Here is a 27,211-nt window from a genome sequence, read left to right on the forward strand (position 1 = left end):
AAAATATATTATATTAATGCTAAATTTAATAAATATGTTTATAAATTCGGGATTGATGAGTACCCAAATGGGTATCAGGTATTACCCGACCCTAACCCAAATCCACGGGTATTAGAAAATAAAACCCAATAAAGTTTTGTAGATAAACCCGTACCCAACCCGAACCCAGTTTTTTGGGTCGAAACTGGGTACTTTATTATGTCACATACGGGTTATCCGTGTTCCCAGCACGCATCAAGCTTCCAACTAGGGCTGGGAACACGGATAACCCGCTTGGGTTCAGATATTACCCATTCGGGTTTGGGTAAACGAGTTTACAAAAATAGAACATTAGGTATTTTTAGATATATGGGCTCAGTTCGGTTTGAATACTATCGTGTTGAGGTCGGTTCAAGTTATAAAATACCCGATTAGCATCCAAGCGGGTTTTAAGTTGATTTTGGTTTTTGATTTTTGAAAATCTATTTCTTTACCATTCAAGATTTTCAAAAATTGGATTCCCTAAATATTAGGAAAACTAGTTTTTAAGTGGTTTTTCTAAATTTCAAAGAAAAACTAAAAACCATAAATTTGAGATTTTGTGAAAAACCTTTTTTTCCAACGTAAATTTTTATTTTTGACTTTTTAATTTATTAATTTTTAAATATACATCAAAAACCAAAAACCAAAAATTTAAAAACAAAAATCCAAAAACCAAAATCTAAAAACTAAAAACCAATGAAAAACTTATTGCATTCATAGCCTTTATTTTCGTGTTGAGCTTCGATATGATATTGGACTTCTGCAGCGTTCGACCGTTTATGGGCCGAGATGGTGTAGAGCCCATTAACGGTTTTGTCACTTCAGTGAATGTCACTTGTTCAACTTCTTCTTTCACTGTTTTTTTTTTTTTTTTTTTTTTGTCAATGGACAATGAGTAGTGTCACCACAGAAATCTATTAATGTATGCAAATGTTTGACTTCTTCTTCTTCTTTCACTGTTTCACTCTTGCGAATCTGAGATCTTTGAGGTGATCCTTCTGTATTCTTGGCGGAGGAGATTGGAGCTGTTGAGGTGTTGCTAATACTAGACTCCTGTAGTTCGAAGCTTGGAGGTTTGACCCTTTGATTTTTCAAGAAATTTTAACCAGATGCAGTTGGTCTTTTTCAGGAGATGCTAAGCCGTTCAAAGGGGTTTGAGACGGATTCACCACTTCCCAAGTTGTATAAATTCCGAAGAGGAAACACCTCGGGTCGCAAACTATATTCATAATATAGATGAAAAACTTCATAATACAGTACGTTTAGTTTTTTTAAATCAAACATTAAGCACAAATTATATTCATAACTAAAAAAACAAAAGACAATACATCAAAGTAAACTGTATTCCACTCTATTTTTCTTCGAGTTTTGTATATATTCTTACATACACGTGAAACTCTATGTCTGTATAATAATCACACAACACAACAAATCGTAAAAGCTCTTCTAAACCATACATATATATTCATCTAGTCACATGATTCGAACCACTCGAACTCTGCGTCTTGATGATAACAACTCGTTCAGTCTCCCAATTTCAACCATAAGCTCCTTTATTTTCTACAAAATAACAATTTAAAATCTACAATCTAAACTTTTTTTTAATAAAATTACTATAAACTCAGAATGAATTAACAAAAACCTATTAATTAACACAAACCTGATCTTTCTCTCTAAGCAGAAGAGGCAGAAACCTCAGCTTCTCTTCTTGTAATCGTCTCCACCATCTCACGACCTTCACGTAAACAAGGCTCAAGACCAACGAGAAACCTCCGATGATTGTTAATGACCAAAGTACCCTTCTTCTTGTCAGGTAACTACAACGTACCCTCTCCACGGCCTGGAAGAAGCACACTGAGTCCTTGATCAATCGCTTTTTGGCAGTTTCGATCACACGCCACGGAAGCGAAAGATTCACGGGGGAGGAAGATTCATTTTCTTCTTCTCCGACGACAGAGACAACAAAATCTTTATCATCGTCGTCGTCGTCGGTTGAATTTTCACGTAGATGGCTTGTTTGTAATATCGGTGAGTTTGGAGGGGTAGATGCGTCACTTGGTGAGGTTTGTAGAACTACCCAATCGCTAAACTCTTCTTCTTGCTCTGCCTCCTCTGCTCTGTCCATAACTTTGGATAATGTTCTGCTTTTTGTGTGTGAGTTGTTGGTTCGGTTTTTTTTTATATATGACGTCATTTCAATGATTTTCTTATAGAATTTTAGAATTAAAAAAAAAAAAATCTAGTAACGATATTTTTGGTAGCCTGAGAGCAAAATATCTAACAGAGTGATAATGACACTATTGGTTTTTAGACTCACTACGATTTCTATATTCACATTTAATTATTTTTAAAAGGTAAAAAAAATGATTAGCAAAAACTTCAAAAATATCAGATGAGTTTATACATATTCATTAGACAGATCAATTGTAAATGATTTTTTTATTCCTTTTTAAAAAGAAACTATAAATCTCCTTTATAATAAAACGGAAGTACACAGCATTGTTTTGTAGACTATATAATTTTAATAAGTTGGTTACAAATAGGTTATACATTAATGATAGATTAATTGGTTAGAAATAGGTTATACCAAAATTTTTAAAGAGAATATTCTGAAGAATCATTTAACTTACCATATTAATTTTCTTTATTAAATTATTCACCAAATAAAATCTTTTGATATCTAACTTAATATATTAATTTATTAATTATCATTATACTTCACCTCTTATTTTCATATATGAGTCTATTTTGTGAAACAAATAAATTATCATATTATTTATTCTGATTAAAAAATAGTTTATTTCTGGATATACCATAAGTTGAATTTTTAAAAACATATATAAATGGTTCAATCTTTAAAATATTCAAGTTTTAGTAATATTATTCTTTAGAAATAATATATATTGAATTAAAAATTTTACTAAGTAACGGGTCAAAATTTGAATATTTAAATTCAAATTTACAAAATTATGTCTTATAATGACATTCATGTCATGATGTTAAAATAACTTCACATATATAACCTAATACAACATATTAAAATTTTATTTTAAAATATAAAATATTCAAAATTTTGTATAATATAAAATTTAACCGTAATTATCTAGAATTATTAACAATTTAAAATTTACAAAATATCTGTCTTTTCAAGCAATCATATTTATCATATAATTTTATTGTATAATGTTTTATCCAAAACAAATTTTAAAAACAATCACATAAATTATATTTTATATAAAAATTACAATATAAATAAATTGTATTTCAATCCGTGTTCTAGCACGGGTATTAATCTAGTAAACATGTTATTTGTGATGACATGAATTTTTGGTTAAGTAGTTTTAAAATTTTAGTTAAATTTATTACTTATAGGCATGTTTGTTATCGTGCTTTGGGGTGATCAATAACATTACACATGACTATATAATCAGAATTAAATGGCTAATTACTTCTATTCGAATCTTTTTCTTATGCTAACGTCTTCTCTACGCACGTCATTGTTTAGATAAAACCTTAAAATAAAAAAAATGGTTCCAAGAATAGTGCATGAATGGTTAACATACGTAGGTAATGAAGCTTTATGATCTGTTTCTGTTTCTATTTTGTTTTATATATTATATATAATCCATTGTACATTCTTTATCTTTTAACTTTTGCAGCTTCAAAAGTTTATGGAAAACTCAGCTTTGGAAAATCAGCAGAGGAACCAAACATTCCTGTTACTGCTACTACTTTAAGATCACGTGGTATGTACGTACGAATTAAAACTTACGCATTTTTAGGTGAGTGACGTACATTGGCATATAAAAGTTTGTCAGATAACTAAATTAGCTGATGCAAATGAAAGTAGATATTTTCAGGTGCGTTGATAGAGAAAGACTAGTTGTGCCATAAATACAAAACTAGTCGTGATAAAATTGTATCAGCTGATTTTATCAAAAAAAAAAAAATTGTATCAGAAAACCATTGAAAACAAAATTGATATTTATTCATCAAATAGTCAGTTAGCAAAATTTTCTAATCACCAAATCAATGTAATGGTGGAATGATCTTGTTACATATTTGTTTTCTCAACCGCTTAGGATAATATATTAACTAATGAATAATTGTCGTATTTGGATACCAAGGAAAGCCGAGCTTAGAATCTCGTAAGCTAAAGGGAATAAGATATAACGGTTCGAGAGGTCGATCAAGAGTAGACTTTGTCTTTGTGGACAATGAAGCACAAGAGATAACAAATGAATCACAAGAGATACCAAATGTGTCTACGACATCACAAGAACTTCCATCTTCATCCTCTTCTCCTACTACTTTAATAGCGCATAGTAGTGAACGTTCGAATTCACTACGATCTATAGTTATTCAGTAAATATAATTTGCAAGAAAATAATAAAAAATGGTGATATCTTTAAGCGAGTTAACAAATGAAGCACAAGAGTTAACAAATGAATCACAAGAGATACCAAATGTGTCTACGACATCACAAGAACTTCCATCTTCATCCGCTTCTCCTGCTACTTTAACAACGCATAGTACTGAACGTTCGAATTCACTACGATCTATAGTTATTCAATAAATATAGATCTCTATAATCTTATTTATAGTCAAATTTGCAAGAAAATAATAAAAAATGGTGATAATCTTTAAGCGATATTTATGTAAACGGAATTTAATGGGTTTTCCATTCAAGTAAATCAATTTTTCTTTTCATAATTGACGTTTACTCCATATTCACCAAACTTCCTAGAGTTTAACTCGTGACTATAAAAGGTTCATAAAAAAAATATTAGCCATAAACTTCACAAGAACACTCAAAGAACGACAACAAACATGTGTCCTCTTGTATCACCTTTCCAGATTCCAGTTAGTACTCAGACTTATATCGATTAAATTGACTATACAAGTGATTTTTTATTACTTCTAATTCTATAAGTAGTTTAAGTGAGAAGTTAGCTCAATCTGATTTAGTTACAGCCAACAAATATATATACCAATCAAGAATTAAGCCTGTCCTGGTTTTCTGGAACAGGCCCAAAGAAAGCCGAATATTAATTCAGCGTATGGAAAGGATTGTGGCACCTTCGCAGCCTCACTCACATAGACCTCATCTTTTCATCAAAATCAAACTCCTTTGCCACTGTTTTAACTTCACAGAAAGAGAAGAAAAAAAAACCACAGAGACGTTGGTCGTGAAAGCCGACTCGTTTAGCATTTTTAGACATTGGTCATATGTTCCTAAATGATCCATGTTTTAGAAAACAAAATTGTTTCAAAAAGTTAGTACATGTTTTCAATTTTCTAGGTGTAGTTATTGTTATCGTTCTCAATTTACCCTTATACAGTAAATATTACTTGAAAAAAATACGTATGTGACATAATAAAGTAATGTTATAAATTTCAAATACGTATGTGACATTCAATAAAGTAATGTTTTAATTGTTTTTATCAATAAAAGCCTTCAATATGTGTGAAAATCCTAGAAAATAGATTAATTAGGAGCAGGAGTATAAGATGACAAATAGTATATATTAAGTATATTATTATTTTTCGACTATAAAGTTTACAAAACTATAGGTATACCTACAACAAAACTATTACCCAGTGATTATCAATTCATAATAATAATACATATATTACATACGTATCAATTCTACTTCTGGGCAAATTAGCCAAAATTGAAAGTGACCGGAACCGAACATATGAAACCGACCTGAAATACTCAAACGCCGAGACCTAATAAGTAATATGAAAATATGATTTCAAATTAGTTTAATTTGAAGCATATAAAATTAACCCATGCATGCCACTGTTCTTTACGTAGTAGGTAACTGAAAATTCCTCACTTTTCTTTTTACTATTTTCTCCCAAAATGATTTCTCTGCTTCCTCTAGATCAATTGCTTCTTTAACTGTCTTAACCTCCTTAACAATCTTGTAGACAAAATCGGATTCAGAGCTGCCAGAATATATAGGATACTTTAATCCATCAAACATCCTTTATATTTTTTTAATAGAGCGTACAAAAAAGCAAGAAGAAAAAGTACCTTTCTTCTGAAGACAAACCCATCTTATCGCAGATGCACTCCAAGGCTTCCAACCAATGCTTGATCTGATCTCTACTAGAAGAAGTGGTAGAAACTAATTCCGCTAGCCTCCAGAAGTTTCTACCAAACTCACTGTCACGTGTTGGTTTTTTAACATCTTCTGCCGTCACCTTGTAGAAGATTGGAATCACTCGGAGCTTTCCTTGATCCACAAGTTTCTTCATCATCACCAACTCATCCATGCACCACCTTGACTCTGGATACCTATAATACAATGATTATGATTCTTGAATCTTATGTCTTTATATATATATATATATATATATATATATATATATATATATATATATATATACATATAACACATCTGAAGAAAAAATACATATTGAGAACGTGAAAGAACAGCATGCAAACCTAGAAGAGAAGATGGCCAGTGCAATGCTCGACTCTTCAATTCTCACCAAGAGATGTCTGAGGTCTTTGCCTCTCTGCTCGTATTTGTCTATGAAGAACTTGATCCCGTGCCTCTCTAAGGCATCGGTTACGTGGCTAAGAAAGTTGTACCGCAGTTGCTCTCCTCGGAAATTTAAGAACACTTGATGGACCTTACCCGGAGACACGGCCATGCTCATCGGATATAAAACGGCCGACGGCGGAAATTTTGAGTATGTTTGACCGTCATAGAATGAGCAGGGACAAGACTTAGCATCACAACGCGGCAATGGGGAGCTATAATTTGTTGAGCTGCGTCCAGATTTTAGTGAAAATCTGGAGGCCATATCTAAAGAGACTAATGTGATAAGAATGCAGCCTATGATCATGTTGATGAAACAGGTATGCCTTGGTTTATTGGGGTTTCTCCTGATCAGTATTGCTTCCTCAGTAATGAAAATGTCATTATTCTCTGACATACCAAATCTTCTATCACCTGAAAAATTAAAGGAAATGGCATCATCATTGTCTTTAAAGATCCAACACATGTTAGAGAGACACTAAGATACCACAACACAAGTATTCACAATATCACACATAACAGCAACTTATAAGACCTCTTGTTTTGATGGTATCTTCGTTTGAGTTGAGATTTCTTTGGCTTGTAATCACTGCAATTATCCTGTTCATTCACCGAGCTCTTAAATAATCCGCTAGGCTACTTTGGGCCCCAAGCAAAAGTCGAAACTAATCAACTTAAGTCATGAATGCCCAAATTACAAACAAAAAAAAAAAAATGCGGTCTCGAGTTAAGGAACACCTTTCAATCACTGTTAAAGTCTCTTGTTTCTGTGAATGTTCCTCAGTCGCTTGCCATCATAAATTACTAATTAAAGTAAACGTCTATGAATAGAAAAAAGTAATCATATTCCTCTTTATACCTTTTACTATAACCAAGACGTGTCACACTCACACATCCTCTGTATTCTTCTCTAAAGTGATCATAATCTCTTTTTTTTTTAAATAATTTTTATAAAAGAATCGTATTTTTTCTTTTCATAGACGTTTATTAACTCCAACTTAATCTTCTTATATCTTCTCTATTGCGGGGTTAACGTCTGTTTTACTTATGACGTTAAAAAAATAACGCCTTCTTCTACCTACAAGTCAAACATGTTTTTTTAAGTCAAACATGTTTCTTTTGTTAAAAAAAAAGTCAAACTTGTTTGATATGTCAAATTGCCATGTTAACGTCTGTTTAACTTATGCCATTAAAAAACTAAAGCCTTCTCTACCTATAAGTCAAACATGTTGGATATGTCAAAATGTAGGGCTAGCTTCATTAAAACACAATTAATTTTAAAAGATATATCCCCAAATGTAGCAAAGAATCTTCTATTCGTAAAACAAAAACGTCACGCTCAACCACACAGAAACTTCTGCAGGGTTTCTCTGGTCGTAGCGCCGTCCGTTCATCGTCTAAGTCAAACATGTTTGATAAGTCAAGGAATGAATCACAGCCGTACGTTATATATTTTGCTCAAACAGTCATCTTCTACTTCAGGTACGGTGGTTGTGATTAATTTAGCATTAATGAATGAGACGGAGAGAGAATGTAATGAATCAGTGGTCGGTGGAAGATGATTGATTGAAACCATGCAAGACCACAATCGTTCTAATCCCTAAAGACTGAAAATTACCAAATAGCTCATCATTGATCATGAAAGTATAATTAATATCATATGATACTGTAATTTTTTTACAACTTTAGTTCAAAAGTCACCGAACTTCCTATAGAAATTAAACGTGAAATGATAAGGCTCTAAAAAGAAGTATATAGCCCATAAACTTCGTTTTTTTCAAACGGCAACAAAAACATAATCACATCGATTTTTTTTTTAACTCAAAATAAACAAACACTTACCAATAAAAACACATGTAACTAAAAAAAATATATTTTGTCGAATTGTCAACGAAAAAATAGATGGGCTTAAATATATTAACATGGCTTTCTATTATATATTTAAGACATTTTCTTTGGTGAGGTAAAAGTGTGATCCTTTTCACGATTAGGGTTTGCAATTCGTAGTTTGACGGAGACGAATCCATCATCAATGGAGAGGAGCAAAAGCATCATAAGAAAGATTATAAGCAATGTTTTGTGGTTTTCACCAGAAAGAGGAAGCAAAAGAAGAAGAAGAAGAGACGGTGATATTGAGATGACACTCATCAACAACGATGTGTTAGAAGAAATCATGTTGAGGCTTCCCTTGAAAACCCTAATTAGATTCCAAAGCGTGTCTAAAGACTGGAGGTGTACGATAGAGTCCAAGTCTTTCAAGGAGAGATTTCGACTTTATCAGGAAACCCAAGAACCCAAGTTTCTCTTTATCTATGGTGAAAGCGTGTACGTGAGCAAAATTGTTGTTATAAAGACTATGAGGTTTGATTGGTCCTCTAATAGACTAGTCGAAGAAGGACCGGATTATCACATCCAAACCACAATTCAAGAAAACTGTCAGAGTTACCAGCAGTTGCGATGGGCTTGTCTGCTTCTTGATCGACAACAACATTTTGACAAGTCCAATTATTGTGACAAACCCAGCCATGGGACGGTCTCAAAACCTCCCTCTGTCCATGACTCAGCTAAAGTATTTAGACAAGAAGATGCCAGTTCCAGATTTGTTCCCTTACCCAGTATTTGGGAAAGACAGCGTTACGGGCACATACAAACTAGTCTGGTTATACATGACGACAAAAGGAACAACATCTCATTATGCGAGGTTTTCGACTTTGAGGTCAAGAAATGGAGGTACGTGGTGGATTGTACGCCTCTACATGATCTACACATAGACCAAAGACCAGTAGTTGCAAATGGATTGGTTTATTGGCTCACTCAAAATAAGATGGTTCTTGCCTATAATCTTCACACAGAGATGTTTCGAGTCACTAAACATAGTTCTCTTTCCCAGAAGTCATGTCTTGAATATATTATTATGAGCAGTACTCGAAATGGACATGTGTGGTTTACAGAACTGAAAGTAGACCGTATAGCTTTCAGAGATGTTACCGGAACACTTGAGAGTATCTCCTCTACCAATTCCTCCCACAGATCCGACATTGTCGTCATTCTCTCAAACTTCTACAGTGTGTCTCTCAAATCTCAACTTTTCGATAATGTAAGGAATGTCTTGAGTCTTATTGATAGTAAGAATTACAATATATATACAGCATACACACAAGGGTTTTGTACACTACTAATTACACTTATATCCTTTCCTTACATATCTTTTCTCTATACGCCCCCTCAAGATGGAGGCAATTTCTTGACACCAATCTTGGAACTCAGCTCAAAGAACCGTGGTGGTGGCAGCGGTTTCGTTAGAGCATCAGCAAGCTGATCATCACCGGAGATATGTGAGACCCGAAGTGTACCAGATTGAATGTTTTCACGAACAAAATGATAATCGATAGCCACATGTTTCATCTTCGTATGAAAACCGGATTTGCACAAAGATACGTCGCGCCCATGTTGTCACAGTAAATCACCGGAGCCGTAGGTAGTTCAATCCCCAATTCAGTTAAGAGTGTACAGATCCACTTGAGTTCAGAGGCTGAGTTTGCAACCGCTCTATATTCAGCCTCGGTAGATGATCTAGAAACACTGCACTGCTTCTTGGAGGACCATGAAACCGGACTTCCACCGAAGTAGACGATGTACGCACTAGTGGACACATATGTTGCCTTATCCCGACCCCAGTCTGCATCCAAGAAGGCATGGACCGTGAGAGGTGCATCACGACGGAGGAAGACACCAAGAGATCGTGTCCCTGCAAGGTATCGCAACACCCGTTTGGCGGCTTGCCAATGTGCATTTGTGGGTTTATGCATGAATTGCGAGAGACGGTTAACCGAGAAAGCAATGTCCGGTCTCGTGAATGCTAGATATTGTAGACTCCCCACAACCATTTGATATTGCTTAGGATCTTCGAGAGGTGTGCCAGAGACAAGCGTAAGTTGCGAGGAAGACGACATAGGCGTTGGAACTGGTTTACCATCAAGCATTTTGGTTTTGGCTAGGAGATCAGTGATGTATTTGCGCTGCATCAAGTGTAAACCAGTGGATGACCTCGTAGCCTCTATCCCCAAGAAGTAGCTAATTGGACCAAGGTCCTTAAGAGAAAAGCGACGAGCGAGAGAGATATGAAAAGCACGCACCAAAGCATCTGGTCCTGCGATGAGAATATCATCAACATAAACCAGTACATAGACATAGGACCGATCATGTTTATAAATAAACAATGAGCTATCCCCAAGCGATGTTTTGTAGCTGGAGTCAAGAAGGAATTGGCGTAGTTCCTGGTACCAAGCCTTGGGAGCCTGTTTCAACCCATACAGAGCTTTCCTCAAGCGACAAACATGACGTGGTCTATCACGGTCAACAAAACCTGGTGGCTGGGAGACATAAACTTCATCTTGTAAGGTGCCTTGGAGAAAGGCATTATTGATATCAACCTGATGAATCGCCCAATTTCGTTTGACTGCAATTTCTAAGACAAGTCGAATGGTGGTGGATTTGATAACAAGACTGAATGTCTCTGAATAATCAACCCCGTATTCTTGATTAAAACCACGGGCAACCAACCGTGCCTTATAACGAGCGATAGAACCATCTGGATTATATTTGAGAGTGAAGATCCACTTACAAGTGATGACATTTTGATGTGGTTCTGGAGGTGTGAGATCCCAAGAGTGTTCGCGTAATTGAGAATTGATCTCCTCCACCATAGCATTCCGCCAATTTGGATCACGAAGAGCCTCGGCCACCGTCATGGGTATACGCGGTGTCGTTGATGTCGTGAGACCATATTTTGTGTTCGGCTTCGTGATATTATTTTTAGACCGTGTCCGCATAGAATGTTGGTTTTGTTGTGGAAGTAACGGCGGAGCTGGGGCAAGAGGCAATGGAGCCGGTGATGCACGTAATGACAGGTTTGTTGAGCCAGAGGACGAGGAAGACGATGTATCTCGTTGTGAACTTGAATTGTTTGATGGGCTTGGTGAAACAAGATTCCTTGATGGGCTTGATGAATTAGAGTCATGAACTAGGCCTGGAAAGGCCTCATTCTCTGATAAATCTTGAGCCCGTTTTGTTCTGTTTTCGTGAGCAACATCAGAGGAGGCGGAAGCTAACGATCGGGTTTGTGACGACGAAGACATAGACGGAGATGTCGCAGAAACCGACGGTGTTGATGTTGACGACGGGTGAGGATCTGAACGCGGGGGTGAGATGGAAGGAGCTGATGATGTGGGAGCGAGTGGTACCGACGACACAGAAATCACTGTTGACTCCGGAGAAGAGACCACCGGAACCTGTGGTGTCGTAGTGGGAGACGTCAAAATTTTGGCAAACGGGAAACTGGTCTCCACGAATTTGACATGTCGAGATGTATACATTCGACCAGTTGTAGCATCCAAACACAAATAGGCACTTTGTGTAAGTGAGTATCCAAAGAACACACACGGTGTTGAGCGTGATTCCAGCTTGTGTTTGCGATAAGGACGTAGCCAAGGGTAGCATACGCATCCAAAAATACGCAGCTTGTGATAATTCGGATCCGTTTGGAAAAGTTTGTGGTAAAGCGAGTCTCCACCAAGAACGTCGGTCGGCATACGGTTGATAAGATACACCGCAGCCGCAAACGCATAAGGCAGAAGCCAAGAGGAACCGAAGCATGACCAAGCATAGCAAGAGCAGTCTCGACGATGTGCCTATGCTTCCTCTCGGAAATACCATTATGGTCTGGCGTATGTGGCGGCGTCGTGAGATGTGTGATGCCATGAGTCACCAAAAACGAGCGCAGAGCAATGAACTCACCACCATTATCCGAGTACAATGTTCGAATTTTCGTTTGAAAACGGTTCTCCACAGGAGCCTTGAAGGCTATAAAGAAATCTTTGACTTGAGATTTAAGTTTTAAAGGGTAAAGCCATGTATAACGAGTAAAATGATCTACCAACACAAGATAGTATTTGAAATTTTCTGATGAAGTTATGGGAGATGTCCACACATCGGTATATATGTATTCAAGAGGTTGAGAAGATGTGATTGTGTTTGAAGCAAAAGGAAGTTTGTGACTTTTATTGATGAAACAATCAGAACAAGAGAATTGTGTTTGAGAAGGTAGAGAAATAGGTAAAGAAAACTTTGAAACAATGGCTTTTAAAACTGAAAAGGAGGGATGCCCAAGTCTAAGATGCCATGAGGAGAGATCCGTTTTTGGTGAAGATGACGCCGAGAACACATTAATGGTGTTGCGGTGAATTGGCCACTCATACAGCTCATTCCTAGTTCGGCCTTGGAGTAACCGGACCCCCGTTTTCAGATCCGTCACCTGAAAATGTGCAGGAAAGAATGAAACACAGACTTGATTAGTGTTACACAACCGATATACCGAGATGAGATTCCTGCTTATCTCTGGAACATATAAGATATCGTTTAAAGCAAGTGAGCGTGAGGGAGTAGGGAGTAAGGCAGAACCAGTTTGAGCAATCTTGAGAGCAGAACCATCAGCAATGGTTACGTCCTCACCACCGATGTACGGTTGATGGAGGGAGAGATTGGACAAATCAGCGGTAAGATGATGCGTAGCACCACTATCCATAACCCAGTTGGCCGGGTTGTACGGAGGAACAGCAGCCATGTTAGCGTGAGGCGAGTAGCCACCACCAGATGGTTGGAAACCAGAACTGGAGCGCGGTAACTGAGAGCACCGCCGAGCACTATGGCCAAAGACACCACATAGTTGACAGCGGCCTTGATAACCTCTGCCGTGACCCCCACGGGAGTTGGAGTTGGAAGCACCGCGAGAGGAGGAGCGAGACTGATTGCGTGGATTGTTGGTGTGAGGAGAGGATTTGTAGAAGGCGGCATTAGCTGTTACAGGAACCACGGACGAAGAGACTTGCGAAAGAAGCTTCAACTCAAAGTTGATAAGCTTTTCATGGATCATTGGGATGGAAGGAGGAGTGTCACGACCATCAATCTGATCGATGATAGGTTTGTAATCTTCCGGGAGACCACCGAGAAGATACTCAATCTGCTCCTCGTGTTCGTAGGGTTTGCCAAGAGTAGCGAGGTGATCGAAACGAGCAACGAGTCCCTGAACATATTCATCAACAGTGCGTGTACCTTTCTTCCATTGTTTGATCTGTTCTCGAAGCTGTTTGATGTGACCACAAGTTGGTTTCGCATATGTGGAAGAGAGAAGGGTCCAGATCTGAGACGAGGTGGACGCTTTTGAGAGGATGGGTTGAACCTCGACGGAGATCGCACCAAGGAGACTGGCGACAAGCAATTGATCCTGTCGAACCCAGAGATCATACGCCGGATTGGGAATGGTATTGCCAGCGGAGAGGATGGTTGCGGCTGGAGCAACCGTGGTGCCATCAAGGAAACCAGCGAGACCGTATCCGGTAAGCAATGCACGTATCTGACGGTTCCACATCAGATAGTTAGACGCTGTGAGTTTTGTGACACTGGACATATTGATATTGTGAAGTTAGGATGCAGAAGCAGTGTTTATTATATCAGAAGGAGGAGCAGCCATTGAGAAGGGAGAAGAGAGTAACGAAGAAGAAGAAGAATGGAGGCGGCGAAAGAAAAAAAAATTTAGGTTTAGGATCCTACTGCTCTGATACCATGTAAGGAATGTCTTGAGTCTTATTGATAGTAAGAATTACAATATATATACAGCATACACACAAGGGTTTTGTACACTACTAATTACACTTATATCCTTTCCTTACATATCTTCTCTCTATAGATAATGGTATACAACACTTTTGGAGGATCAAAAACGCATTGGACTTGGAATGGGAATCGGAGAAGATGTTCTCGATAGACTTGAGGTTAACGTCTTCTTTGTTTCCCAATGAAGAAGGTTATTTGACCTTCATTAACCTTATATCGACTTCTAATGATAATAAGAAGGTGCTTATCTCAGATTACAATGAATCCAAGCTCATTTGGTTGCTTCCTAATTCTACTTACCTAGTTTTAATTATGTTTCTTCGACTCCTGGTCGCAGTGTGTTCATTCCTTATCTTCAGAGTTTAGACTTTCCATTGTAAATTAGGGTTTGGTTTGTTAGATTGTGGGTCCAACTCAAAACCAATTGGCAATGAGTGGAAAGGCCCATATCTTATATATACTTACTTAAGATCCTATTCAACTTCCAATGTGGGATATTGTATCCCTAATACGCCCCCTCGAGATGATGGCTTCTTTAGGCATGAATCTCGGTATGTTCGGGCATGAATCGGCGGGCCAACTATTAGGCCGGACCGATTGTGGATTGGGTTGAGTATGTGCGGATCGGGCTCTGATACCATGTTAGATTGTGGGCTTCCAACTCAAAACCAATTGGCAATGAGTGGAGAGGCTCATATCTTATATATACTACTTAAGATCCTATTCAACTTCCATTGTGGGATATTTTGTATCCCTAATATGGTTTAGATACACTATTATCGACTGTCATTTCCCTTTCGAGATAATCAGAATTTGGTTTAGGGCTCAGATTTTGTTGGATATAATTATCGATTTGGTTGACAAGAAAGGCGTAATCAGTCGTATTCTAGGTACCTTATGTTAGAAGAAATCATGTTGAGGCTTCTAGTGAGTTCCCTACTTAGATTCCAAAGCGTGTCTAAGCACTGGAGGCGTACAATAATAAAGTCTAGGTCTTTCAGTGAGAGACACAAGTTGCATCACAAAACCCAAGAACCCAAAATTCTCTGTCTCTACGAATGTGAAAGCAACAATCTGATTTGAATGAGCTTATGATTTTAAGGCTTTAAATCTACTTTGAGCAACTGTCATGGCTTGGCTGTTTCGCTGAAAAAGTATGATCATATATTTTACGTATTTCCTTGAGTTTTTTTTCTTCCATATATATATACATGATAGGAGAATTTGCAACGATCGAGTTATATACACACATAGCAGATTAGCAGAATGGCATGAAATGAGTTCCTTTGCTCTGTTAAAAAAATAATAACAATTTAATTTATTGTCATACGTACGAAATCCTCTTAAATTATAAGACTAGAATCATACCAAATATCAATTTAAATTTTTATTTTCTAATCTCAAAAACACCTTAAAATTCTTACTCCAATACATGTACAGTAAAACCTCTATAAATTAATACTCTATAAATTAATAAACACTATAAATTAATAAATTTTGCTAGTCCCAAGTCGGGCCAATGTAAAAAATAACAATATTCGATAAGATAATAAGATTATATTTTTTTTGAAAATCCTTATGTAAAATATGGTCCCAAAAATATCATAAATTAATAATCATGTAAATATACATATATATATATATATATATATATATATATCGATATAATAAAGTATGTTTCTTCTAAACCTCATATTTATATTACAATTACTATGTTGTATTTTCAAACTATAATGATATAAAATATTCTATAACATTTCATAAATATAGCTAAAACGTTTTAAAGTTTTCAATTTCTGAATATTCATCATTTACATTTTGATAGTTTGATAGGCTATTAAAATATGACAATTGATATTTTTATTCATAAATTTGAATTTATATGTATGTCATGTGTATAAGTGAATTTGTAATTTATTTTTAATAATGTTTTCTAAATATTTCAAATTCAATTCTAATACCATAAAAAATACAATATCCAATATTCTAATCTTATTTTGCTAAAATTGTCTCAATTCATAATTTTTAAAAATTTAAACAATTAAAAATATATCTATAAATTAATAATTATTAATTTATACTATAAAATAATAATTATTAATTTATTGATAAATTAATATCACTATAAATTAATAAAATCTCTTGGTCCCAACATTATTAATTTATAGAGGTTTTACTGTATCTCCTTCAAAGAAAACTATCTTATACATGATTTGAAGCAAATCTCTTTGGCGTTGGGGTAGTCACTATCTAACCAACAATCATCTTTTTTGGTTCCAGCTGCGAGACAGCACCAACAATCAGGTTTAAATACGTTGTAGCATTTGCTGTGGAAACACAATGGTACATTGATTTTCCTCGACCTCCCTATCTTGCTACCTACGCATCGATTCAAAACTCATAAACCAAAACTTTTGCTATTGAAAACAAAAACAAACAGACATTTGATATATATATATGTGTGTGAAATTTATGTGAGAAAAAAACACTGGTACTTACACTCATACATGGAGAAGAAGGAGAGCAAAACTATGCATATTATAGCTATATGTGATGATTTCATGGAATATCTATTTCAAAGGACCGTGTTCTGAGTTTTTTTTTCTTGTCTTGTCGTCGATTCCAGCTTAGCCAATACATGCAGATTGCATCCTCTATATATCGAATAGAGACAATTATTTTAATTAGGAAAGAAATAAATTTGATAGAATATTATACATTTAATTTCAAAAATCACTGTTATTTTCAAATATATAATTTTTCGATTCATATTCGGACATATATTAAAAAGAAATCATCATAACCTCTACAATAGAGAAAGTGGAAGATCTCGAACTTAACTGAGTGCAATTAATTGAACATATTCTCTAGAATCAACCAAAACTGGGGAAGTTCTTGAATTTTCAAAAACTATAGTGATTTCAAAATTCTGATCTCATTCTTCTCTTCCATTGATTTCAGTTTTTTTTTCAGATTTAAAATCCATTATATATTAATAAAGAAGCACTCTTATAAAAAGTTGATATGTCACGTTCACATAGCTTTTGTGCTTTTTTTTAATAAATATTCTTACATCCCATTATCATTTACATAAATATGTCATTGAGAAATATAAAGCAATGTTCTTTTCTATTAGTTTTTAAAAATTAAAGATTTAATCAGCAATTAAAATCCAGAAATATATTTAATTATCAATTTCATAACATATTTAATTATCCCTTATATATTAATAGAGAATCACTCTCACAAAAATCTGATGTGTCGCGTTCACATAGCTCTTGTGTTTTTTTTAATAAATACTTTTACATCTCATTATCATTTACATAAATATGTTATTGACAAATATAAGGCAATGTTCTTTTCTATTAGTTTTTAAAAATCAAAGATTTAATCAGCAATTAAAATCCAGAAATGTATTTAATTATCAATTTCATAACATATTTAATTATTATAAGTAAATTACATTTCACAAATAATAAAAAATTATTCATTTATTTATCACTTTTATACATTTTTCTCATTGCATTTTTTAAACTTAGGATTAGTTTATATTAAACCGATTAGTTTAAAAAGTATTGTTTTATCTATTTAATGGTATAGTGATGTAGATAATAATGTGAAACATAAAATATGTGAATTTTTAGAAACACAAAAAAATATCAAAACTTTCTACACCAACTTAAATTCTTTTCCAAGTTCAAATATTTCACGGATGAAACGTATTTTACAAAAAGTAAACAAAAATTTGTATAAACAAAAAATAAACTTTAGTTATATATTTTGTTTTATACAAAAAATCATAAAATCTCAAATAATAATTTTACTATAATATTTTATTTAAATCGATTTATCATGTACCTAGTGATTCCTTATGTGTAGAAATCCCTACTATTAAAAGAAAAACGTTGCCTGAAAAAAACCTTAGTTTTGTAAGAATTTACAATACAATGCCATTGCAATTATGACCAAATTTTCGATTTTAAAAAAGGGTACAAAGGAAATTTCCAGGCCCCTCTACACGGATAAAGACGCGGATCTAAAACGACCCGTTTATATTATTTCGGATCCTTTTATTTAATCGTGACCGTTGATTCATTTTGATCTTATCCGTCAATTTAAAAGACCTAAAAAGAAGTTGTTTCTCTCTCTATGCTCTTTGTCGCCGTCTCCAAGTCCTTTTGCAAAATTTTCTTTTTCTTTTGCCGACGAAGCTGCAGAGATGAAACAGGATTCAGACCAAGCAGCATCAACCAACAACAATTATTATTTGTATTTGGATTGTTGGGTAAAAGCTTTGCAGATAGCCAAACGAATCTATCTTTTGGCTTGGCTGAACTTAAAGATAGCTTACGGACCTGATCCTCATCACGTGGTAAGTGTAATCTAATTGCCTTAATGTTATCCCGAACGAAAAGCGGGTCTTCTACTAATGTTTTTGATGAAGTTTGGAATCAGTGGTGAGTTTTGGATCTATTGATGATGAAATTCAGTTAGTGATGTGAATTTTTTAAGTTCGTTAGTCTTGGAAAGATTAATCGAATCAATAGTTATCATTATAATCACTTAAGATATTCCCTCCCACATTCTCACTATATTTGATGCTTTGTTCGTTTTAATCCTTGGTCGTATGAAGGTACGTCTCTCTCTCTCTCTCTCTCTCTCTCTCTCTCTCTCTCTCTCTCTCTCTCTCTCTCTCTCTCTCTCTCTCTCTCTTATGCAAACATAAAAAATTGTAATTTTGGTTGATATATGCATTATTCCACTGAACGTCTTATATTTGCTAAGTCGAGGTTCTCTTTGCACCATTTATTCTAATATCCCTAATTGTTAGCAGGTACTTTTTTACTCCAGTGGATGTAAAGGAAGATAGCGGGTTAGAGTTTTGAGAAGATGATGTTCAACATAATCATCACATGATGATCTCTCTTCTGGGTTTGTAAATTAGAAGGTAAATCTAATTTGTTCTTCCATAGCCTGTTATTTGTAAAAAAAAAATTCTTCAGTCTGATTGATACGATTAACCATCTAGGATTTATTTATACGTGGCCATGAGAAGCCATCTTCTTGAGAACACACTATGGATCTACCAACTGATTCGCTAGGCCAAGATGAAATGGGTATGACGTGTGTTTCTAAAATAACTAGAGCTGACAAGAAATGTTTAATTTGCCGATTTTGTTAATTGCTCTTATCTGATGTCTCTCGATCTTTTCTTTTGTTTGATGAAGTAGTAACAAAATATCATCTTTTATCTTTTCAGGAGCTGAGTATGTTTTTGGAAGTCAACACCATCCACATCTCTTATAGTTGATAATAAGAGCACTGATGGGCACTTCTTACGCATTCATTTCAACATCAGGTTAGACTTTGCTATGATGTTTCTTTTTTTTTTTAAAAACCTCTTCTATTTCTATATATATCATATGCTCAATTCATATAAAAGATAAATGGAATGGTTTGCTTTATAAGCTGGCTATTTTTTTTTGTTGTTGTGAATTTGCATTGATTTGAGTGACGTGTTGGGAACAGTAAGCCTTTTTCTTCTTACAAGTCACAACAACTCTCTGTCTTATGTATTATACTAAAAGCAGAGCTGAGCTTCTTATGTGTCGCTAAATCTATTTATGGTTTCCAATTTTTCAGAATAGGTTGAATATAATAACAAAAAGAATTTGCAACAATTCATAGGCTCCAATGATAGTGACACGTTTGAAGCATCTAACAAGATGAATGGGTAAGGTTAGTTCAAAAAATTATATGCTGAAGTATTTGAAATGTTTTGTGTTCAGTTTTTATGAGTTTGAATTCTTTTTGTTGTTTCGGTTCTTGAACCAGTTTTTTTTAAATATGTTCTATAGTTTCTTGGGTTTCTTTTTGTTGTCTAAGTTGCTGGTTTTGATTAATTAATTTGCAGATTTTTATTCTCTAAGTTGTAGGTTTGGTTTGTCGAAGTTATAGACTGCAGATTTTAGTGAATTAATTTGCATAATTTGTTTATCTGAGTTACATGTTTTTGTCTACATGTTTAGTGAATTAATTTGCATAATTTGTTTATCTGAGTTACATGTTTTTTTCTACATTATGGGCTCAAGTATATGAACATATATGACTACTATAGATACTAACTTAAGTGAATCTCTAATAAGAGTTAATGAAATCTCATTCCCCATTCCCCACAAAGTAAATATGGTGCTGATTGATGTTAAAATTTACGTATAATAATGTGTATAACTGTTGGTATCTTTCCACAGACCTTCTTTGGCGATCGATCTTCTCTTAGCCTTCTACTTTCAGAATTGACTGCTTACTATGTTGGTCAGGTCTGCCACTATTTCAGGTATTAAAATTGAGATAAAAGTCTTAAAAAGCTGACATTTTGTATATGTTTTGTTTTCAGTTGGTGGCAATTGATGAACACAGAATTGCAGTTCAAGGCTTTGTGTGGAGTATCAATTCGTTTGACCAGTGGAGAGTTAATCTAGGAACAGTTTTATCTTCCGCTCTTCATCTTCCTCTGAATCTTAAAGTAGCTGCTGAAGCTGAGAATTTACTAACAAAGTCTATGTCCACTCTAGACACTTTTTAGCTTAAACAATGCCAAGTTCTTGCTCGGAAACAACAAACCAAACAATTATAGCTGATTTGAGCCTTTTGTGAGAATTTTATCATTGTGCTTATCAAAAGATAAATTAGATTTACATTGTCAGGCTATGTGTTTTCGTTATATGCATTTTCCTAGATTTTGATCTGTTCTTTTTATAAAAGTTAAGGCATGTCCAAAATCTTTTCTTTTATTGTCTTGGGATCTTAATTTTATGTTACTTCCCGTAATTCTACAGCTAATATAGTTCTAATCAAAATAATTAGATGTTTTTGATTAGAAAAATTTGGTTTTGGATAATTTTACTACCTAACTAAAAATTAAATATACAATGGAGAATTTGAGTATCATGTCTAAATTTCTTACCAAATACATATTAATAAACATTGCTTAATGAGTAATTATTGAAAGAGAACGATCATAGGACAAAAAAATTATGATGGATAAAGAGAGAAAGACAAGACGGGATAGGATGGCACGGGATGGGATGGAATGGGATGGGAAATGTTTCCTATTACAAAGTAGATACGTTTGGATTATATATGAACAATAATTCAAACTAAAACCAAATTGAAATCTAATATTTAGATTTATTATCAATATTGTACAAATAGTTTTATATATTTAAAATAATAAGATTCTAACTCATTTTTTGAAATTTAAAATTTATATGAGAAAATTTAATACTAAATTAATTTATATGAAAGAGTTTAAATTAAAAAAAACAACGACATCATGTTATTAATGTTTATCGAAAATTTGAAAGAAATAAAAAACAAAACTATAAATAAATATGAGAATAAGGTGGCTGGATGGCTTCAATTGTAAAGACTTTCATAAGGTGGCTGTTCCGGCGAATAAAGTGACGATTGTTATCTCGAATAGTGTCACGAGAAATGATAGATTTTAGTCATATTTAGCACTTGGTGGGCCATCTTGGCTTCATGATCAAGTGCATGTTGATGAATAATGTTGTTGGTGTTTAATTATTATTGTTCTTGGTTACTTTCGGTTCTCAAACTATTTTTGGTTATATCTGATGACCACATAAAAAAATGACAAATAAGTCTCTTATTATTCCACAATCAGCAGTCCATGATTAAAAACTTTTTGATTCATCATCACTGTCTTTGTTGAAAGCCAATATACAACAAATTGCATTTCATGAGAAATCATTATTGTAATCACCTAATAAAGAAAAACCTTTTTTTTGTGTGCTATTAAACAAAAAACATATAATACTAAAAAATTTGATGTATTATGTAAATGAAATTAAGACTAAGTCCAGGGTATTTAAGGTATTACAATGAAAAATAGTGGATGTGCAATGGAAATGAGTAATTCATATAATAGAAAAGATTGCACTTAAACGATTTTCTTAAAAAAATTCACTATGTGACATATAAAGAACTAATATGAGATGGATATTTTGAGAATTTTGGATATTTTTGAAAATATTTCAAAATTTTTTGAGAAGTATAATTTCCACTAACAATATAAATTAAGTATTCAAATGGAGACTTTATATATTTCGTGAAGTAATTCTCTATTTTGGAACGGGTAAATTCAAAATTTTAGTATTATTTTTGGAAACAGTCAGTTTGTTAAAATTGTAATTTTTTGGATAGTAAAAACTAACTAAATAAAAAATTAAATATTCAAGAAGAATATGGATATCCCGTCTAAATTTCTTACCCAATCTCTATTAAAAATATTACCTACCAAGTAATTATTTAAAAGAGAACGATCATAATTGTGACATCCCAGTTTGCGGAGAGGTTTAAAAGATTGATTTGGTCATCTAGGTCACCAAAGTGCAATTTTATTTTCGGCCAAAGGTCCTGAGAGAATTCTAGAGTTAAGCATGTTTGAGCTGGAGTAGTTTCAGGATGGGTGACCATCCGGAACTGTGCGAGTAGAGACAAAACACATGGAAAGATGGTGATTTGTAGTGATGGTAAACAAACTTTTAAAGCCTCATGGACGTAACAAATCGACTGACGGATATGGATGAACCCACTGGCCGGGAATAGATGTAGGCCCACTAAGCGAGATGGGCCTATGGATCGGGAGTGGACATGGTGGACCCACTAAGCAAGGTGATGATCGGAGCGTTACAATAAGACAAAAAAATTCTGATGGATATAGGACGAGAGGAGATGGAACGGGACATGATAAAACGGGACAGAGACATGATAAAACGGAACAGGGACGTGTTTCCCATTCCTCTAGGTTATATACGTGTAATAACCCAAAATAAAACCAAACTTAAATTAGATATTTAAAATAATACAATTTTATAAAAATATTTTGCCCGTGCTATAGCACGGGTTACTACCTAGTTTTAATGGTTTTTATCAAAAAAAGGATATGTAGTAGTATAGAAAATTCAAAAATCTAAGAAAATCTTCGTTGATACAGTATTCAATCGAATCTTTACTCTTGTTTTCTGGCAAAGATTCTTGTTAGTAACTACACTGCAAGACCTCAAATTTTTCATGAATGCTCAGTCCATGGTTCATCATCCCATGGCTGGAGAAGTATTTGTGCGAGACCTCTTAAAGCTTAAACTGGGTAAGATTATAGGAATCAATGAGTCCATCTTTGTCTAGAACAACCCCTGGCTCTTTCTGTCAACTCCCCTCATGCCAATAGGACCACCTACGGAATCCACACAAGACCTTAATCTCTCATATCTCTTAATTAGAGCATATCTATTAGTTGTTTTTGATAGATCTTTAAAGATTTGGTTATAATTAATTTTTATATTATTTATTTAAGAGTGTCTTTAGAGTATGCAAAAAATATCTTAAATGTTAATTTAAAGACATTTTTGTAACTTTTGAACACTTTTAATTAAATAACATTAAAATTAATTATATAAAAATGATTAGACATTTATCAAAAAATGATCTATGGAGATGGTCTTACTTCCTGACTCCTTATTCTAAGAGAGAGTTGTAGTTGTTGATCATTATGATATTTTGAGAATTTCATACTTGTGAATCCATTCGATAGGTTTTAAGTTTTAGGTTAGGTGAAATTTTTGATAATGAAGATTGTTAACACAAATTGAGATGGAAATCTTATGAGTAAACAACACTCACATCTTCTTCTTCTTCACACAACAAGATTTTTTCATTACACATAGTCCTAACGAATAAATACTTGTCTTCCTTTGGTAGGCCGTAGGCCAGATATATAACAACAAATACTGTCACATGGAAAATTAAAGGCAATGTTGGTTTCATGTCTTAAAATCAAGGGAATTGTCTTTTTTAATGTTAAGTTTTCTCAGAATTGGGTTGATTTCATATCTCTTACTTCACAATAGTTAAATGTCTAAACGGAACTTTTATGGTTGGTTTTACAACCAAATTTATCTTGACTTGTAAGATAGTTGTAATATCCAAGTTCTGAATCTAAAAGAGAGTTGCAGTACAAATAGAGTTGTAATATAACTTTTATGGTCGGTGTTACAACCAAATTTATCCAAACCTTGTACTGCAACTCTCTTTTAGATTATCACAATAAAGTTATATTTAACAACTAGATTAGGACTCGCGGTACATCGCGGGACAAATTATTTATAATTAAAACATTTAAATTATAAATTGTATTTATTGGTTAAATAATTGTATAATAATTGTTAATTTTATAGTTTAAACCATATAATACCGTAATATAATTTATTTTTTACATAATATTTATTTAATCAATTTAATTAGATATGTCTATTTTCTGATATCAATAGTGTTAACAAAATAATGAAATAATGTTTTACCCGTGTAACACCGAATTAATGAAACCTGTCCCGCTATATACCGTCCTGAAATATTTAAACTCGCACTATATCATCTTAATTTTTAATATTTATTGTTTTGTATTATAAATATTAGATTGAGTTGATATGTTATTTATTAAGATTGTAACCATTTACATTTTATAAGATTGACGCTTCTTATAAAGTTTAAATATTTATAATACTTAGAATTCTTAAAACGATTGAGTATTTCTCATATTTGAAGTTTCCTAAAAATTTAAATATATTATTAATATTTTAAAAGTCTTCTAATTTTTTTAAAAGTTGAAATATTTATAATATTTAAACTTTATATTTGAAACTTCATAAATTTTTAAATATTATTAATATTTAATAAAGTTTAACTTTCTAAAAATATAAATATTTATAATATTTAATATAAATATTTATAATATTTAATTTTTTAAATTTTTTAAATATTTATAATATTTAACTTTTTAAAAATCTTTAAAATAAAGAAGCGGAATAAACCAAATTAAAGTTTTTTTAGGTTTGAATACCTGATAAATTAATCTTTCTACTCATTTGTATTCTGAATCATTTTGGTCTCTTTTATAGTATGACTCTAAACTATTGCCCAATTTTTTAGGCGATGTAGGGTATTGTACCGGTTTTTTTTGTATTCATCTATTGAGTAATATATGTCTGTTTTAAAAAAAAAATTATTACATCATATGCAAGAAAAAATCACAATTTTTATTAACTAAATATATTATAGAATAGTTCAAGATAATTTAAATATAAATTCAAATAAAAATGAAAGAGAATCATATATTTCTGTTTAAATGAGATAGACAGATTTTCTTATTTTTTAAAATCTTACCCATAATTAATTTTGAAAGTTTTGGTAACTAATATTAAAGTCAATGCACTAAATGCAAAAACTTTCCAAAAAATATTTTTAGAGCAAAAACTGCTGCAAAAATACTAGTATAGATATTATAATTAACAAAAACAAAATTATGATTAAAAATGAGAACGACCTAAATTCTTGAAATTCCTACTCAAACTACACAACACATCCTAATTATCAAACTCACAAAATCTGTTTCTTGTTTTAAAAAGTGTGACCCGAGCCGATCCGATATGACCCGACCCATACAATAATATCACGGATTAAATCATAATATTAAAATTTTTAAAAAAAACAAATCAATGCAAGAAAAAGAAAAAAAAAAAAAAAGAGGTTTGACCGACCCGACCCGATTTGACCCTATCCCGTACTTGAAGCAAAGTCTTCTTCATGAACCTCTCGATTGATTCTTCTACTAACTAAACTTTGCGTCTTTCAATGGCGACTCCATCCCCATCTCCGGTGAATCTATGGGTAGTCTTATCGGAATCAAAACGAATCATCAACGCTCACTCACGCCACTTCTTAGCTCTCTCCGTTCTCTTCCTCCTTCCTCTCTGCTTCTCCATCACTGTTTACCCTTCCGTCTTCCGCCTCATCACCGATCAATCCTCCGCTTCTCACAACAGCGTCTCTCTCCTCCGCGGACTCCACAACAACAACGATGATTCTGATATCATCGAAACCAAAACAACAGTCTTGCTTCTAATCGCTTACATCGTTGTTGTAACCGTCTTCAATCTCTTAGCTATTGGATCAATCGCTTACAGTGTTTTCCAAGGATTCTACGGTAGACCTGTGAGATTGATCTCCGCCGTTAAATCGAGCTTCGCTTCGTTTTTACCACTCCTCGCTACTTTGATTTCATCCAATTTCATCGTTTTTGGGGTTTTCTTGATTCTAGGGATTGTAGCTTTCTTGTTGACTAAGCTAATCCAGATCATCCCAGGTCTTCGATTCGATTACGCTTCTCCGTATTTCCAAGCTCTCACTATGGTAGTAACGGTTATCTCGATTGTAGCTGTGGTTAAGCTCTATGTGGATTGGATTCTTGCTTGGGTTGTTGTTGTTGTTGAGTCAGCTTGGGGGTTAACTCCATTGAAGAGAAGTAAAAGCTTAGTTAAAGGAATGAAAAGTGTTTCTTTGTCTATTATCTTCTTCTTCGCTACAACTGAGTCGGTTCTAGTTTGGATCAGTACCGTAGCTGCCTCGGCTCAGCTCGACGATGATGATGGTGGGATGTTGTGGACGAATGCTTTCTTTGTGGTTCAGATTGTGATCACGTCTGCGGTTTTGACGCTGTTGATGCTGTATAATCTTGCGGCGAGTACTGTGATGTATATGTATTGTAAAGCTGTTCATGGTGAGCTTGCTTGGGAGATAGCTGAAGAGTTTGCTAGAGAGTATGTGAGTTTGCCTTTTGATGATGGTAAAGTTCCTCACTTGGTCTCTGTAGCTTACAACAACATCTGATGATGAATGATAATGATGATGATGATGATGAAGTAAAGGTTTCTGTTTGTTTTGTTGTTATGGTAGTGTTTGAAAAATCTGGTCGTTTTGTATGATAAAGCATGTTTGAACTTTGTATATACATTTACTGTTATTGTGACTTCAAAACTTTTGTGATGTCTCTGAAATGATCCAAAATGATTAATCCGAATCAAGATTTTACCCTGAATTGT

At 33.8% G+C, this 27,211-nt stretch overlaps 4 protein-coding genes, 1 long non-coding RNA gene and 2 pseudogenes across 15 annotated transcripts; 4 read left to right on the plus strand and 3 right to left on the minus strand.

Annotated features, from left to right (window-relative positions):
* Window positions 1–972: 972 nt before the first annotated feature.
* LOC104710245 (uncharacterized) lies at window positions 973–2,254 on the minus strand. The gene is made up of 2 exons (XM_010426816.3): window positions 1,682–2,254; window positions 973–1,581 (listed from the first exon to the last, which is right to left on the minus strand). The coding sequence occupies exons 1-2, from the start codon at window positions 2,213–2,215 to the stop codon at window positions 1,495–1,497; spliced, it is 621 nt and encodes a 206-aa protein (XP_010425118.2). The 5' UTR covers window positions 2,216–2,254; the 3' UTR covers window positions 973–1,494.
* A 1,294-nt stretch (window positions 2,255–3,548) lies between these two features.
* On the plus strand, window positions 3,549–4,390 carry LOC109126623 (uncharacterized). The gene is made up of 3 exons (XM_019230332.1): window positions 3,549–3,588; window positions 3,681–3,764; window positions 4,206–4,390. Exons 1-3 carry the CDS (start codon window positions 3,549–3,551, stop codon window positions 4,388–4,390), a joined length of 309 nt encoding a protein of 102 aa, XP_019085877.1.
* Window positions 4,391–5,834: 1,444 nt separating this feature from the next.
* LOC104714932 (disease resistance protein RBA1 pseudogene) lies at window positions 5,835–6,690 on the minus strand (annotated as a pseudogene).
* Window positions 6,691–8,934: 2,244 nt separating this feature from the next.
* LOC104710247 (uncharacterized) lies at window positions 8,935–27,207 on the plus strand. Its single transcript, XM_010426818.2, is given in 6 exon segments — window positions 8,935–8,994; window positions 8,996–9,241; window positions 9,244–9,308; window positions 26,056–26,139; window positions 26,171–26,295; window positions 26,413–27,207. Coding segments are annotated over 6 exon segments (1,167 nt in total). The 3' UTR covers window positions 27,000–27,207.
* LOC147937626 (uncharacterized) lies at window positions 14,776–14,884 on the plus strand (annotated as a pseudogene).
* Window positions 16,163–17,210, minus strand: LOC109126640 (EMBRYO SURROUNDING FACTOR 1-like protein 2). The gene is made up of 3 exons (XM_019230382.2): window positions 17,091–17,210; window positions 16,749–16,903; window positions 16,163–16,628 (listed from the first exon to the last, which is right to left on the minus strand). The coding sequence occupies exons 2-3, from the start codon at window positions 16,810–16,812 to the stop codon at window positions 16,447–16,449; spliced, it is 246 nt and encodes an 81-aa protein (XP_019085927.1). The 5' UTR covers window positions 16,813–16,903; window positions 17,091–17,210; the 3' UTR covers window positions 16,163–16,446.
* LOC104710246 (glucose-6-phosphate isomerase, cytosolic 2B) lies at window positions 18,032–20,955 on the plus strand. Of its 11 annotated transcripts, none has more exons than XR_015567459.1 (7): window positions 18,395–18,621; window positions 19,084–19,197; window positions 19,279–19,366; window positions 19,510–19,608; window positions 19,893–19,988; window positions 20,501–20,569; window positions 20,647–20,955. It is a non-coding gene; the product is annotated as a glucose-6-phosphate isomerase, cytosolic 2B (long non-coding RNA). The 11 variants fall into 11 exon arrangements; XR_015567463.1 differs by having other exon boundaries at window positions 20,501–20,564; XR_015567462.1 differs by having other exon boundaries at window positions 19,893–19,983.
* Window positions 27,208–27,211: the final 4 nt, after the last annotated feature.

Source organism: Camelina sativa, chromosome 9, assembly GCF_030686135.1.
Source record: "Camelina sativa cultivar CO46 ecotype springtype chromosome 9, ASM3068613v1".
Classification (NCBI taxonomy): Eukaryota; Viridiplantae; Streptophyta; class Magnoliopsida; order Brassicales; family Brassicaceae; genus Camelina; species Camelina sativa.